We start from the raw sequence: 15,820 nt of genomic DNA on the forward strand, positions 1-15,820 counted from the left end.
CCCCCCCCCCCCAATGCCGTGGAGATTAATGAGTTGCTACTGACTGGCCTTACCTTAATCTACTTCGACTCTGACCCGACTGGTTCTCTCTCTCTCTCTTATCAGATCGAAACCCTGACGCATCCATCTAACCACCACCGAAATGTCTACCATCAAGGAAATCAACAGTATCCCCGAGTGGGAGCAGCTGCTCAGTTCTGTCCCTTCCACTACCCTCGTCATAGCATCATTCCATGCGCCGTGGGCCGCACCATGCGCGCAAATGGCCACCGTCCTGTCGACCCTCGCTTCTGAATATCCAGTCACCGAACCTCCTACCACAAAGTGGGTTTCCATTAACGCAGAGGATCTGAGCGACCTCAGCGAGACGTACGATGTCACTGCAGTCCCTTTTCTTGTCCTTTTGAGGAACGGCCAAGTTGTCGAGACTGTGAGTGGCAGTAGCGCCGTAAAGGTGCGCACGGCGATCGAGACACAGGCAAAGCAATCTGGTCAGAATTCAGAGGAAAGCGCACAGAACGGTATCGATACCAACGATGCCGAAGCCGAGGAGCAAGATCCCGAGAAGAAGAAGGAGGAGCTTTTCAAGCGTCTTGGGGACCTCGTAAAGGCTGCACCCGTCATGCTCTTTATGAAAGGTACACCTAGCTCTCCTCAATGCGGCTTCTCCAGACAATTGGTTGGGCTACTGCGCGACAACTCGGTCAAGTATGGTTTCTTCAACATCCTCGCCGACGACGAAGTTAGACAAGGACTCAAGGAATTTGCGGATTGGCCAACATACCCGCAGCTCTGGATCGATGGTGAGCTCGTTGGTGGACTGGATATTGTAAGCCGCATTCGCATTTTCGCTTTGACTAAGGCTGACAAATCCATAGGTCAAGGAGGAAATGGCCAACGACGCCGAGTTCCTTACCAAGTACAGCGTCAGCGCTCCCGCAGCTGTATGAGGCGGAATACATACGTTACGAAACCCATGACGCATTTATGTTAAGAAGGCGTGATAATAGCCCGTCGCGTACTGCTGAATATTGCACTGCCTGCCTGGCCCTGGTAAAACCCAAACGTTTGAGTGACAGTATTCGGCAATGCAATATGACCAGTAAGCATTCTGGCTAGTGGTTTATCGGTGGCAAATTGAAGAGAGGAAACGAGGCCAAGAAGTACTGGAGTCCCAGGATGTTGAAAGCTAAGGCGCAGGGACGTTATCCAAGAATACTGTGGCCATATAAACCGCGCTGACGAGCTCCTGTCAAACCTATCATGCAAATGACTAATGGCTCACTGAATGGTCAGGCTGCATCATGTGTTGGGCTCCCGAATTCTTCTAATCGGTTTTACCAGCTTCTGCTGGGAGCTGGACGGGAAGTGGTTCGCAATATCTACGGGAATAGTAAAGCATGGGGAGAAATGTAAACATCACTATTTCTAGGCGATCATAGCTGCAGCTACATTGTAAATTTGCCAAAGACGATGGATTTACTGCTGGTTATCAACGTTGGTTTTGCATAACGTGCCACAATGATCAGATCGACATAGTGTCTGTCCAGAATAGTAGTGTACCTTAAGTCAGGGAACTGGCTATAGAAGGCCTCAGATACAGAATGAAAAGTGTGGTGTGATGGAGTTTAATGACAAATATCGGTGATAAACATGGGCCGGCTCCGAAATCCGAGCGTCCATACAGCAGATGTCGAATCCGATGAACGAGAATGACTCACAGGCTAGGCAAGTAAGATTTGTGACTTTGACTCTTTTTAGCAGATTGTGGTTCGTTCGATTGAGATAGTTGCCGCACCGCCCGTTGAGTTATGAGTTACTGCACCTGGCTGACTTCAGCCATCACGTTGAAGAAGCTAATGAAAAAAGAGGTCCAGGTAAACTATGCCAGTTGCAGACTTCTAGGCACAGGAAAGACACGTGCAAAGACAGCAGAGGTATCACAAAGGCTCTCTTAAATGGAAGAACGGAAACAACCAAGAAATAAATACCCTTGTCTCTGTGAGTGTAAAACAACCCCACCATCTTGCATCTTGCATCGATGCTGGGATGCACACGCGTTCTTCGACTTGACTGCGGTGCCTAACTAAGATAGCTCGTTTGTTCCTCATTCCCAGGCTGCCGGGCGGTTTAATAAGGCTGATGCTGACGGGACATTCTGGAGACCAAAAATTGGATTCAGATCTAGCCCTTTTCCCTTCCACCCTTTTCAGAGATCTTCTCGTTTCTCTCCTTATTTGAAGCAAGGCACCGGAGGTACCGACACCTCCCTGACCAGCTTCTATCATCCCATTGATCCTCTGTTTGGATATCCTGCGTCATCTGCTCTCACAGCCTCTGTTCCCCTTCTGACTGAGCTTACTGAGGAATTATCGACTCGACAGAAAAACATCCCGCTTTCCTCCATCCATTTGTTTCTGTCTGGACTTGGAATCCATCTGTGACGCTTTATAGGTAGCTTGAGCTCTGGCGTCTGTCTTCTTTTGGGCCGTCTCCTCGCTATCTTCGCCCCCCGTTCCCGTCTTCTTCCTCCCTGACGGGTTCGTGACCTCGCTATCGCTACAATCTCGGTCATCGACTATAGCGAGTGCCCTGCAAAATCCCATTGCCTAGAATTGAATTCCCCGTCACACATTCCCAACAGACCGCAACTTTGGGTGCCCCTGGCCCCCGATATCTCCACGGATTATCACCATCCACCCTTTCACCTTCACCGTATTACACTGTGCGGTGCCCCAAGTGGGAGGCTGTGCTGTACCGTGCTAACTCGCTGTTGCTGCAAGCCTAAGGACGTACGGACGTGTCGGACTTGATCAACGCCACCTCTGGGTTCCTGGAGACTGTTTGGGGCGAAACGGTTCCATTATCCTGCGCAACTGTGTTGCGACATCGACATTGGCTTACCAGGCGGGTTGACTCGTGGAGCCGCATTTCCCGGTTGGTCAGACAAGTCTTCTGTTGACCAGGTTGCCGTAGCTGCGGCAGTATTCTGGAAGGGCGCTGTATTATTCATATCAAGCTCCTTTGGGTTCCGCCAACCGCTCAAGACTCAATATATTGATGGGGTTTCCCCTGGCGCTGACCAACTCTTGTCTCATCATTGTCTGCCAATATTGGAGTCGGATCCCTCATCTCATCTGTTGAAACGCCCTGGTCGTTTCGTTCCCCTTTTCACAATGACCCCAACTCCTCCTTCGACAAACTCATCTCAGGGAGCCCGGTCTCCCGAGGAACAGTTCCGCGTTGTGAGGAAGAGGAATCGTGTGCCTCTAAGCTGCTACCCTTGTAGGACACGCAAGTATGTTACCCCTAGAGCAATGCATCAATATTTACTAACATCGTCTGTAGGTTGTGAGTTTAAATAACACCTCAGCTCCTCATCCTTACTAATACCCGTCAGAAAATGTGACAGAAGTCATCCTTGCAGCAACTGTACAAAGCGCGAGGGTATGGGGACCACCTCATGCTCTTATGCCACGCCGGTTACACGCAAGAAGAATCAAAGTCAAGGAGACTCGAGTCCTGATGACATGCAGAATCGTATTGACCGTTTAGAAGGCTTAGTTTTATCCCTTATGCACGGAGGTGCTAATGTAGATGCTGCATCCGCCGCAGCCGCTGGAGCAGCGACAACACAATCCACCACGGACAGCGGATCTTCCGCCAAGGCCGGAAAAGGAGACGACAATGCAATGGCATATGATGAGGAGGAAAACAGTGACGAAGAGGAGGGACTGGCCACGTCTTTGGGTTTTCTTAAAGTGGACACGGACAAAGGCAAGTCGCTGTATGTTGGCCAGGAACATTGGCATACCCTCCTTGCCGATATATCTGAGGTGAAAAACTACTTCACGTCTCACAAAAAGGAGTTGGAAACAAGTTATGAGCGAGTCAAATCTTCGAAGCCCATGGCTGCAAGAGAGGGGCCGACACTCCTGCTAGGAGCACTCCCAGCATCCGAGATTGAAATAAGAGCAGAGCTTCCCCCCAAGTCTGCTGTTCTGACGCTCTGCAGTCGATACTTCAACTCCATGGATAATGCTGTCAACATCATTCATGGACCAACATTTCAACAGCAGCTGAAAGACCACTGGCAAGATCCCAACAAGACGCCCATTATGTGGCTTGGTATGCTCTACTCGGTTCTCTGCCTCGCAATGCTGAGTTACCATAAAGTGGGCGACGAACCTCCTGAGTGGAGAGGGCGAACCCTTGAGCTTGCAAACGAATACCGGTTACGCACGGTGCAATGCCTGATCAAATCAGACTATACAAAACCTAATGAGTACACGGTTGAGACTATGATACTCTATGTATTCGGAGAATATTCGTCTCGATGGGATGCTGATCTAGGATTGTGGTTAATCGTGTCTCTAATTGTTCGAATCGCGTACCGAATGGGTTACCATCGAGACGCTAAATGGTTTCCGTCAATTACACCATTTCAAGCGGTAAGCTGCACGCTGGTCTGCTGCTAACCTCGATTTGCTGAACATAATTAGGAAATGAGGCGGCGGACGTGGGCTCTCGTACGAATGTCGGATGTTATCTTCTCACATCAGGTTTCTCTGCCCAGCATGATTTACGAAAATGATTGCGACACCCAACTGCCCAATAACATATTTGACGATGAGTTCAATCCCAGCGTCAAGGAGCTGCCGCCTTCTCGACCATCGACTGTCGCTACTCCCATCGCCTACATGATTGCCAAGTCAAGGTTATGTTTCGAGTTGGGAAACATCCTCCAGGCTACAGGGCAAGTTGGCAAGCATGTGCCTTACGATGAGATTATTCGCTTTGATGCCAAACTACGACAGATCATGCAAGAATTGCCGCCGCATTTGAAGTTAACGACATTAGAAGGATCTCATGATCCAGTGACTCTGATCATTGCCAGGTTCAATGTCGATATTCTGTACCAGAAGATTCTATGCTTACTTCACCGAAAATACCTTCCCAGGGCGAGGCAGAGTGCAAGATATGCACACTCTCGGAGGGCTGCAATTGAAGCATCATTGACCGCGCTCGATCATCTGGCAGTATTGTACCGGGAATCACAATCCAACGGAAGGCTGCGCTCAGTCAGCTGGTTTGTGAAGTCGATTGCTACCAAAGACTTTACGTTGCCTGCAATGCTGGTCATTCTTGATCTCCATTTTGACAACATTGCCGCGCAGTCTTCAGTTCCCCAAGACGATGAGGGTGCTTCAACTTGGAACGATGACCAACGATCTAAAATGATTGGCAGTCTAGAAACAGCGAGAGAAATCTGGAACACACTTGCAGATACCTCAATGGAAGCATTCAAGGCGGCCAAGGTCATTGATATCATGCTAGATAAGATCAAGGACCCTGCCTCGATCGGTTCAGAAATGCCTGGCATTCCATCGCCAATGCCAGGCCTGACGCAAGGTGTTGGGACTGATGTTTCACCGGCTATGGCGCCGGGTTTCGTCTCACCGAGCAGCTTACCGGATTTCAATGCGACGGCCAACCCCTTTTCGACGCCTAACCCGGCCGCCTTTATGGGTATGGACTTTGGCATGCCTGGGCCTGAAGGACTTGATTTTCAAACCGATGGCTTCGCTGGGGCTGGTCCGGCTTCTCCTTTCTCCTCCATGTTCAGCAACCTGGGAGCCAACACTAACGCGGGGATGGATATGGGCGCGAACTTTGACTGGGTAAGAGGCGTTTCCATTGAGAAATCACTTGTAACCGTTTCTAACTTGGAGTAGAATGCCTTTGAAAACTATACGCAGATGGCCAACTGGGGAGCAGACCAGAGTTTTCAGATATACGGCGCTGGAGGAGACCAGTCATCCCCGGGACAGACCTCTTCGTTGGGTGGTCGTAGTGGAAGCACGTCACAAGCGCCAGGACAAGGAGGTGGCAGAGATGCCAATATGCAATGACGCTGCAACAATATCAGATATAATAGTTGATGTTATGATGGGCAACAAATGAAATGTAAAATCAAGCAACTCTACTTATTCAAATACCCCGGTGATGGGGCCCCAAATTGGATTCTTCAAGTCTCACAAATACCAGTTGTTGGACGTTTAATCACCAACTACTTCCATGCTTATGTCATCATAAAAAAATGGGCCGCCCCGACCGACACTGTTATCGATAAGTTCAGAATTGGAACTTTGGGTTCCTGCTCCCTTCTCGACCTTACCTACCTACTAAAAGTACCTTAAGGTAATAATCTACCAAGGTATCGCTCCCCAATTCAAGACAACCCCGTGAATTTACTTCACGCCGCATTACGAGTAACGTTTGGTTTGCACAGAAACACAGACGAAGCTTGAGCGCCCGATCCTAATTGCTTACACCTACATTGCAACGCGATTTCTTTCCCCATTGCTCCTTACCATTCACGCAGACAAGTGTTGACCATCCTATTCACTCTACAGGCTTGATGACCCATCAAGCTAGTTGTTTCTTTCTGTGCCTCCCGTTCTGACTCATCGCTGCTATTCAGTAGCGCGTCAGATGAGGGATGGTTATCCCAGAGAATCAAGGGGCCGGCGCCTCTGGTTCAGCCGTCACCCCGGGAGCATCAACAGTCAGTGGTAGAAGCGAGGCCGACGTGCAAATGGCTGATGATCTGGATTATGAACCCTCAGAAGCCTCTAGCCATGACCCTGCAGCGGCCCTGCTCGATGCCATCTCCCAGCCCTCGAAAAAAAGGCGCCAGTCAATGGATTGCAAGGCTGTTCAGCAAACTAAGAAAGTTAAGCTGGATAAAGCCCATCTTCCTGGCCCGGCGGCTCAGAGTCTCGTGAAAGATCGAGCCAGGCAGCTTCCGGAACAGATATGGCAACATATCTTCACTCTTGTACCACCCAGTGACCTGGGTCGTTTGTTGGCTGTCAACAAACTATTCCATGCCTTTCTTAGCCCCCTTTCCACTCATCCCCAAGCATGTTATAATGATGTACCGTCATCCTTTCCTTTACTGAAGCCAGATACAATCTGGCAAGCTTCAAGAAGACTGTTTTGGCCGCGTATGCCTGCACCCCTAAAAGGGAAATCGGAGATTCAGATGTGGCGTCTTGTTTGTTCTGTGTCTTGCCAACTCTGTGATTTGCGGAGCCAGAAAAAGCTACCATCTTCGAACAACGAAGCTTGGTGTCGTGGTCCAGGTCCAAGTGACGTCTGTCCCATTTTCCCCTTTTGTGTCTTCGCTTGCGGAAATTGCCTGAAGAAAAAGGGCATCAAGGTAGGTGTTGCCAGGATTCTCCCCGGATGCAATTCTAACGTCAGCAATAGGAACTAGAACTTCTCCTGTCTTCTTCATTTCCATCTGTTCTGCTCCCAGCTCTTCCTCCAGTATTTGTGGATGCCGATATGCATGTCATACATCCCCGTGCCATACAAGCGGGGACTGTGCCGCCACACATCCAGGTTACGAAACTCTTCTGGTCGGAGCATGTTGAACAAATCAAGTTGGAATTCGAAAATGTCAAGGCACTTGGATCTGCTGCTGCCGAAGAGTGGATAAAAGGTCTAGAGATCCGAGGAAAGCAGGCTCTAGCTGATGCCTCTCGTTGGGAAAAATGGGCTAGTACAGGTGGGATGGCTCAGTTTCAAGCACCAAAGACCGCTGCCAAAGCAGAAGCTCCATTATCATTTACGCCTCTAGCTCTTTCAGCACCCATCGGTAAGGCTTCATCAAATCCCGCTCAATCAATAGGCGAGCATTATCGCCAAGCACCTATTGCCGGTGACGGCCGTGGATCAATAGTGCCATCGGAGGCTAATCTCCGTCCCTTGCGCACTTCAGTTCAGCAAAAACGGACGAAGGAGGAGGCAGCTCACCTTAAGGCTCAAAGGCGGACCGACATTGAGAATCGAGCCATGCTACTTGATCCTCCGTTGACTGCAAATGTTCTGGCTCATATTCCATCCTTTCAGGCAGCACTTCAAATCATCACGCCGCTTGATGATCACGCATGGGAACTCTTAAAGCCCCGTCTTCTCGCTCAGAGGGTAGAAGCGGAGCTGCGAGAGAAGCAAAGTTATAGCAACCCCAAAAAGCTTGAAGACAAGCTTCCAACAACGGAGGCTGATGAAAAGCCCGCTAGGGAACCAAGAGAAGTTACAGACCAGGAATGGGATGATATTCAGGGGCCTGTTCGAGCGCGCATATCGGAATATGCAGACGAAATCATCGAAGGATGGAACAACGGCGCCAAGGTTAAGAGAAAGAACTGTCCGCAATATGCCGCCGATGTGCTGCTGTACGTTCGTAAGAGGTTCTATGCCGAAGTCACAAAGGACACTGCTGCCACAATCGCGGCAGGGAAGAAGCCGATTGTCGAACCCCCCGAGGGGCCCTGGACTCAACGGTTGACATTGGAGAACATGAAGTGGGTCTTTGATGTCAAAATCAAACCACGCACTGAGCCTATGCGCAAGGAGTTGTTTCTTTGTAACAGCTGTCTCGGTGTGAATGGAGTCTTGAAATTCTTTGGGTTCGAGGGTGTACTTCAACACTATGCAGCCAAGCACACAGTTGCTCTCAGTCTGGGAAACATTGTCGTGCACTGGAGAGCGGAGTGGCCAGAAGTGCCTCCTTTTAGTCCTGACCCTCTCACCAAAGAGAAAGCCTATCATGGCAATGAGCCACGGAGCGCACTCGCGTCAAATGCGCCAATTCAACAAAGCTATTCTGCCTTTCAACCTGATACACCAGCAGGATATCCTCTGCCTGGTTACGGCGCAGAAGCACCGCAATTCTCGTTGTACCATTCCAGGCCTCCAATCCTTCCTATATCTGCATATGGGCAAAGCTCAGCCCATACGTACAGTCCATCTTACTCAACAACAACATATTACGACCCTGCAACATATTCTTCGTACCCAGGACCATTTTCTTCGGGGATGGCACATATCTCTCAAAGACAATCAAACAGCTACACAAGACCTCAAGTTCCTAACCCTTCCGACAATGCATCATATCTCAACTACTACGATAGCAATAGCATCGCCTCAGTCAACAGCACTCGTCAACACCAACACGAAAAATTCGTCAGGGGCACACAATCTGTCTGGTCAAAGGTTGGGCATCATAAGAAGATCCCACCTGCCGTCAGGGCTTACGTCGCCATTTATCATGCTAACAAAGTGTTCGAGGAGTCTGAGAGTGAGAGCCTACCGTTGTCGCTGTTCATTGAAGCTACATCGAAAAACAAGAAATTACGCAGTCTGAGGGCTCTCAATGGAGTTTCTTGCAAGGTGTGCAACGACGGCAACATCTTCCACGTACCTCAACTCGCCAGACATTTCGAAATAGAGCATGTCGAAAAGCCCCGGAGTCAAGGACGAGCACATATGGATTGGCGAACAGAAATGATAAAAATGCCTGAGAACGAGCGAATGGCTGGACTGGAAATCAAGACTCGGGGAGACTCTGTCTTGTACACTCTTGTCAAGGAGGCTCTTCCCTGGGCATTCGAACAAGCCTTCATAGACAAATATGCTTTGAAGCCTGTCCAAACAACACCCAATAACACTCCACCTCCGCAAGTGTCAGTGCAGACGCCAGCTCAGATCTTCACGGCTTTGTCAAACGACCGGTCAAGGGAAGAACGCCAGCAAAGTGATGTCGGGCATGTGATAGAACAAGCACAGCAGTCAGGTTATGCGGATCTGGGAAGTCAGTCTCTGGCATCAAGTCGACTGGATCTGCGCTTTTCCTCACATATCGAGTCTGAGCCAGACATACCACATCTTCGTCCTGCAAGCGAGGTTTATGTTCGAAAGATGGTAGGGGCTAGAAAGAAACAGTCGAAGCCTGGATCCCAAGCCGCCGATAGTGCTTCAACGTTTGGCAACTACTCACCACCGTACTTCGAAAAGCCTCAAGATTCATGTAGCCAAAGCAACAAGGTTGACGCCGGAGTCGAGACTGGGCAGGGAGTCACCACCTATCATGTTTCATATCCCACAGGGCCGCGGAACAAGGCTCATTGGCGCGAAGAAAAATCATCCGATTACCGTGACGTCCGAGAACAGCGTTATTCAGGCCCAGAACCAGCTAGTCCTCGGAACAGAAGCGCCTCGGTTGGCGACCGGCCTCAAGACCATCCCCCCTTAGTGGCCATCTCGACCGCTGCAGCACCTAGCTACGCGGAGGTCGAAAGAGGGGGGCGTGAAGAACCTCATGTGGCCCATAACCCCCATATGGTTGAAGAGGAGGAGGTCGTATACGTTGATGAATCCGGACGGGAGATTGGAAGAGGTCTCAGAGCCCGATATACCCTTCCACAGGAATCCAGATATGGCCCGGTCAACACTGAAAGGTTTGGCGAACATGCCCGACCCTCACCCTCATGGTCTAACAACCATAGTCAATTCTATCATAGAGAACCTATCCCGCGGTCTCAATATGCAACACAAGAGCACCACTTCGATTCTCCAGCTGGTTCCGATCATTTCTATCATACTTGTCACAGTGCTCGCCCTCCACTAGAGCTTTCAGACGCATACGAAGTCGTTGAGACTCATCATCCGGACGGTAACTACTTCATCAGGCGCCCTGCACGGCAGGCTGGTAGGTCATACCATGCCTATGAGACTAGACAGCCACGACCAGAGCAGAGCATGTTCCCTCAACGAGAGATAGCTCAAGGCTCTTCGGGTTACAACTTGAGTTATGAGGCAGATCCGCATATTCAGAGTCGACCTACTCTTATGACTAATTATAACAATAACAACCCACGATATCCGTCTGGCGTAGCAAGGGGGACACCAGCGGACCATGGGAGCCAGCGATGATTTACTCAATGTACTTCGGAGCCGTAGTGGAGGAAATGGCACCAACTAATTAGTGCCGATTCGTGTATACATATCTATATACGCAAGCTGCAACATCATGTGTATAATGTCTTTCTTCATTTAAAGTCAGTCCCTTCCTCAAGCAGTTCAGAGAACGTATTCATCGTTTGACAGATATTAAAAAGTAGTACATTGTGTGTATTCTGCTAGGACGACGAGCCGAGTTTGGTTTGCCTTTTTTTTTACATACATACATCCATACATACAAGCCCTCCTCTTGTATTCCGATCCGTCTTCTCGTCAGAGCCATTATCAGGAACTAAAGCTGAGTCTGGCCGCAATTCCAATGCCAGTTGGTGATGTACAAGATAAGAGGGAAAACGATGATAATGAAAAGAACAAAATTACAACACTCTTTTCTTCTCTCGTTTCTCTCCATTATTCTGCTTCTCATGCTCTGCTCCTCAATGGAGCAGAGCAGTCAAGATTGGTTCATGAGCCCGAGCCCTTGACCAAAAGCGATCGACATTGTTTGGTGTTTCCAAGTTATGTTCCGCCTTTCTCCTTCGAGTCTATCCTTCCATCCGTATATGGCTGTTACTGGTCTTCTTATCTTCATTATTCTCAGGTTGAACGGGACGCTGTCGCATAGTGGCCATTTGCCAGAAACCCATAGATCAAAATCGGTGCTGAATCTACAACACCTCACCAATGATCTTAGCGGCCTCACGGTAGGTTTGAAGCAGGCGCTCGCACTTCTCGCGTTCCTTCTTGACGCCATCATCCTCGTAAAGGAGCTCCTCAAAGAGAGATTCCTTGTAGAGCTCGCTAACGAGGCGGTTCTGAACGACGTCCTTACAGTGGTTAACGAGGAGGTGCATGACAGCTTTAGGGACCTGGTCGGCAATGGACTCGCGAACAATGTTGAAGTAGGAAGAGATAAGAGCTCGGATAAGTTCCGTCTCCATGGCCTCGCGATCTGTCATAGCTGGCTCCGCGGATTCACCCTGGTGGTGGGGGTTAGTTTCGTGTGAGAAGAGGAGACCGGGCACCTGTAGATCCTCGGAACTTACCATTTGGGATGCCAAGCCGTAGTTCTTCCCTGTTCTATCGTACAAGTCATCCTCGGGGGCCATTGTTGTCGCTGTAGAAGGCCGGGCAAACTCCCTCTCCCGGCGCACAATAGGGAAGCTAGTCTCCGAGTTTTGGCTGATATGTCGTCCGTTGGGCATATTGGGCATGGCGCCAGGGCTTGGAAGCGGACCACCGATGGTCTGGCCATCCTTGCCGAAAAAGTAGTTCAAGAAGGAATCTCGGGCACCTCCGAGTCCCTGTTGGTTGAGTCGAGCAGGTGAAGCTGAACGAAGAGTGCCATTTAGATGCGTCGCGTTCATAGTGGCAGCAAGGCTGGAGGTTCCGTTCTCTCGGACCGAAAGAGAAGGCGATATGCTTCGAGGAGGCTTCGTGGCCTTGGCTCTTCCTGACTTGGTCTTTTCAGGCTTATCAGAAGGGCCACTGACACCGTCCTCATTTTCAGGGCCATCACCGTCAGCCTCAAGCTCCTGCAGACGCCGCTTTTCTCGGCGCTCGCGCTCCTCCTGGATCAGCCTTTTCCTTTCTCGCTCCTGCTTTGCACTGACTACGTTACTCATGGCGGCAGCTGCGCCGAGGAAGTTAGGGTGATTAGTATTGATATAGGCGCGCTGGATAGAGATGAGTGATTCGACATATGACGAAGCAGGACCAAGACGCTCACGGAGCAAGTCTGAGACCGTCTCGATGAGCTTGGCCTGAAGTCTGGGGTATCGTGAAAGCTCAGTGGAGCCACAAGTGTGGCAAATCTTGATCAGCTCTTCGTACACAAGTTCAACACAACGTTGACTAGGAATTTCCAGAAGCTTGATTTGGGGTTTGACCAGAAGATCGAAAGCCATTTCCGGCACAAAAAGACTGGGTCGGGGTCCGGTGGAGTTTCGAATAGCGGTCCGGATATCAAGGGCGGAGAGGTTAGATGTAGGGTCGATGGTGTCAAGTGCGCTGCCGAAGACAGAATTGAAAATGTAGTAAATACGAGCACCGCCACATAACTCCTTGGTGGAAATCTCGGTCGAGGTACCGTCAATGGAAGAAATGAAAGAGTTGGCGAAGCGTGTCATTTGCTGAAGGATGAGAGAGCCACGGTGCTCCTTTCCACTGAAATGCATGTCACCATAACTGGCCAACTCCTGTTGCGTCTGCCCCATAAGAGTGTTGAGCCGGGCTTTGATGTCGGGCAATCGCTCACGGATATGACCCATCAGCGTAGTGTTGAGGGTCTTAGCCAGGTAGTGAGTGCCACAGCGAATGGAGATGTTACGATAGGCAGGATGGTGCTTGAAAAAGTCAGCCTCGGCCTGGAGAGCATCCTCCATAGGCTTGTTTCCTTGAATATCCTGCTGCGATCGATTGACCACGCCGATGAAGCCAAGCTTTAAAGGATAGACACGGCCTGAAAGAATATCTAGAGCGTTTGTGCCATGATCCATGAGGTCGACCTTTGTCAAGACACCAATAGTCCTTCGGCCAAGGGGGTCAACATGGCGGGCGAGTTTAAGGGCTTCCGAGTTAACGATGTCGACGTTGGCGGGAGACACGGCGAGGATAATACTGTTAGGCTTGGCAATGTATTCTGAAATGAGGTTTCGAGTCTGCTTCTCGATATCGGTAGGCTGGTCGCCAATGGGGACCTATGGATTGGCTATGGTCAGTGATGTCCAGGGGTTAAACGAAGCTAAGGATTATGGAGATGGAAAGAACAGGAAACTCACCTTGGTCAGTCCCGGCAGATCCACCAGAGTCAAGTTAAGGACATGAGGAGAGTAGATCTTGAGGTTGATAGGTTGCCGGTTGATACCCTTGTTGTTGCCGGCAACTCGGGATGTCTCGTTCTCAATCTCGCGCTTTACATCGCCAAAATCGTTGAACCTCCGGTTGGGGATGTGGTGGAACTCTGCCCACTCGGAACGGCGAGCAGCACCGGGGGATCGATAAGGATCGCTTGCAGGGTCGGGAGCGTTTTCATCTTCGGTAACGTTGATGAGCTGAAGGATCAGGGGACGACGAGTGCAGATGCCGGCTCCGCGCGGTAGAAAATCTCGGCCGACGATATTCTCAAGGACAGAAGATTTGCCTGCAGATTGGGAACCGACAACAACCTAGGCAACGGTCAGTCAGTGCTAGTAGAGTAGCCAATTCAGGTAGCAAAAACCGCATACAATCTGAGGGAGATCCAAAGAGTCACTGCCAATGGTATTGAAAACCAAGTCTTGCAGCTTGTTGACTGTGGTGAGCAGATCCTCGCCAAGAGCAGCCATGATGATAAGAGTCCGATTTTGTGACGAGCGAGTTTGAGATATACTGATGACAGAAACAACAGGACTGGACTGGACTGGACAGTAGAGTCAAGTGAAGCGTCCGTCACGAAACCCAAGACAGACACAAGGACACGGAGGATGTTCCGAATAATGCGCGCGTTGTCGCTAAATTCAAAATCCGTCGTCAGTTCCGGGAGTTCATGCGGTTCGGTCTGGGAGGCTCAGGCTCAGGCTGAGGATGGCTTTGCTTTGCTTTGCTTCGCTTTGCGCAGTGGAGTCGAGAGCACTTTTGGGGTGATTCACGTGTATTTGCATAATGTTCAACCACCCCAGGCCAAGGTAATCAGGTAATGTACCTACCTTAGGTATGGATAAGGTACCTCTAGCACCTATTTTTTTAGGCCTTCCGATGCCTACCTAGCTCTAGGCCGCTTTACTGGCTCCACCGGAGGTTTCTCGGCTGTGAGATGCCTCCCCTAGGACCTAGGTACCATACTGACCGCTTTCACACCCACTACCTACCTTTGGTAGTTTACCTTGATACAGGTTACTCCGGAGTTCCATCGCGTTGCAGAGCCCTTGCCACGTCACCAGCCACACCTGACGGGATGTTCTTATCCACCACTAGGTGCTTTAACGAGGTTCGCCACAACGCCTAACTTTTCTACTGTACTAAAGGAAACATGAAGATGGCAATAGATGCACTAGATATCAGCCAGAAGACCAGTACAGACACAGAATCATGAGTACTTTCGGTAGCCCCGGCCCCTTGCCAACCACAAAGCCAACACCGTGAGTTTGACATCGTCTACTGAGAACAATTCACTAAACAATGGCGTCCTTCTGAGCAGACCACAGCGTGGAAGCTTCCCTCTGGATCATGATGGTGAGTGGCTGTACAAGCCAACACATTCATTCAATGGACCAATTTTGACCAAAGTAACTGCAGGCGAGTGCAAGACTTATATGACAAAGTACCTTTCATGTATGAAAAAGGTGCGAGGTCTCAATGACGAAGAATGTCGCGACCTTGCAAAGGCGTATCTATCGTGCAGAATGGACAGGTGAGCGAGCCTATAATGCTTTGACTTATGACGCATACACGTAGTCAAATATCTCGGAACAAAGCGGGCTAATAGCGACGGGTATTTTAGAAACTTGATGGCCAGGGACGAATTCAAAAACCTTGGTTTCACAGAATCTCCACCTCCTTCAGCTGTAAAAGCGACGCTAGAGGGCGACAAGGGAACCAAGCATTGAAAGAAGAGACTGCCTACCTACCTACCTAGGTATGTAAGTATGGGAATCGGTGATGACAATTTGAGGAGTTGACTCTTGTGCACACTGCCTTAATATAGTCAGTTATTAATGTAACGGCCTTGAGGTATAGAAACTCTAATTCCTGACTAAAGATAGGTGACATTCGAGCAAATGAGAGCAATACACATCAAACCTCCAGTCCCCGCTTCAACTACTGTATCATAAGAACCTAGCAGATGGCGGTGGACGATTATCCACCATAGAAATTTATAGGAACTGCCATATACTGACTCCCTGCACCTTGCAAAGCTTCCAACAACAAATATCAACGAAATCATAAGTTTTCGTATTCCAGTCTCACACTTAGACAGAGGCTTTTGTTGCTGGTGGTGATGCTCTGACGCAACCAAACCAGTAGTCCA

General features: G+C 49.8%; 4 protein-coding genes across 4 annotated transcripts; 3 read left to right on the forward strand and 1 right to left on the reverse strand.

Moving 5' to 3' along the window:
• Positions 1–142: 142 nt before the first annotated feature.
• FTJAE_2460 (glutaredoxin) lies at positions 143–950 on the forward strand (the record flags this gene model as incomplete). The annotated part of the gene is made up of 2 exons (XM_037348656.1): positions 143–829; positions 879–950. The coding sequence occupies 2 exons, from the start codon at positions 143–145 to the stop codon at positions 948–950; spliced, it is 759 nt and encodes a 252-aa protein (XP_037210421.1).
• Positions 951–3,176: 2,226 nt separating this feature from the next.
• On the forward strand, positions 3,177–5,912 carry FTJAE_2461 (transcription activator acu-15; the record flags this gene model as incomplete). Its single annotated transcript, XM_037348657.1, has 5 exons — positions 3,177–3,245; positions 3,290–3,298; positions 3,441–4,451; positions 4,503–5,681; positions 5,736–5,912. 5 exons carry the CDS (start codon positions 3,177–3,179, stop codon positions 5,910–5,912), a joined length of 2,445 nt encoding a protein of 814 aa, XP_037210422.1.
• A 1,441-nt stretch (positions 5,913–7,353) lies between these two features.
• FTJAE_2462 (uncharacterized protein) lies at positions 7,354–10,785 on the forward strand (the record flags this gene model as incomplete). Its single annotated transcript, XM_037348658.1, has 1 exon — positions 7,354–10,785. The coding sequence occupies one exon, from the start codon at positions 7,354–7,356 to the stop codon at positions 10,783–10,785; it is 3,432 nt and encodes a 1,143-aa protein (XP_037210423.1).
• Positions 10,786–11,480: 695 nt separating this feature from the next.
• On the reverse strand, positions 11,481–14,138 carry FTJAE_2463 (dynamin GTPase; the record flags this gene model as incomplete). Its single annotated transcript, XM_037348659.1, has 3 exons — positions 11,481–13,511; positions 13,593–13,979; positions 14,040–14,138. 3 exons carry the CDS (start codon positions 14,136–14,138, stop codon positions 11,481–11,483), a joined length of 2,517 nt encoding a protein of 838 aa, XP_037210424.1.
• Between the last annotated feature and the right edge of the window lie 1,682 nt (positions 14,139–15,820).

Source organism: Fusarium tjaetaba, assembly GCF_013396195.1.
Source record: "Fusarium tjaetaba strain NRRL 66243 chromosome Unknown NRRL66243_c0000043, whole genome shotgun sequence".
In the NCBI taxonomy this organism is placed as follows: Eukaryota; Fungi; Ascomycota; class Sordariomycetes; order Hypocreales; family Nectriaceae; genus Fusarium; species Fusarium tjaetaba.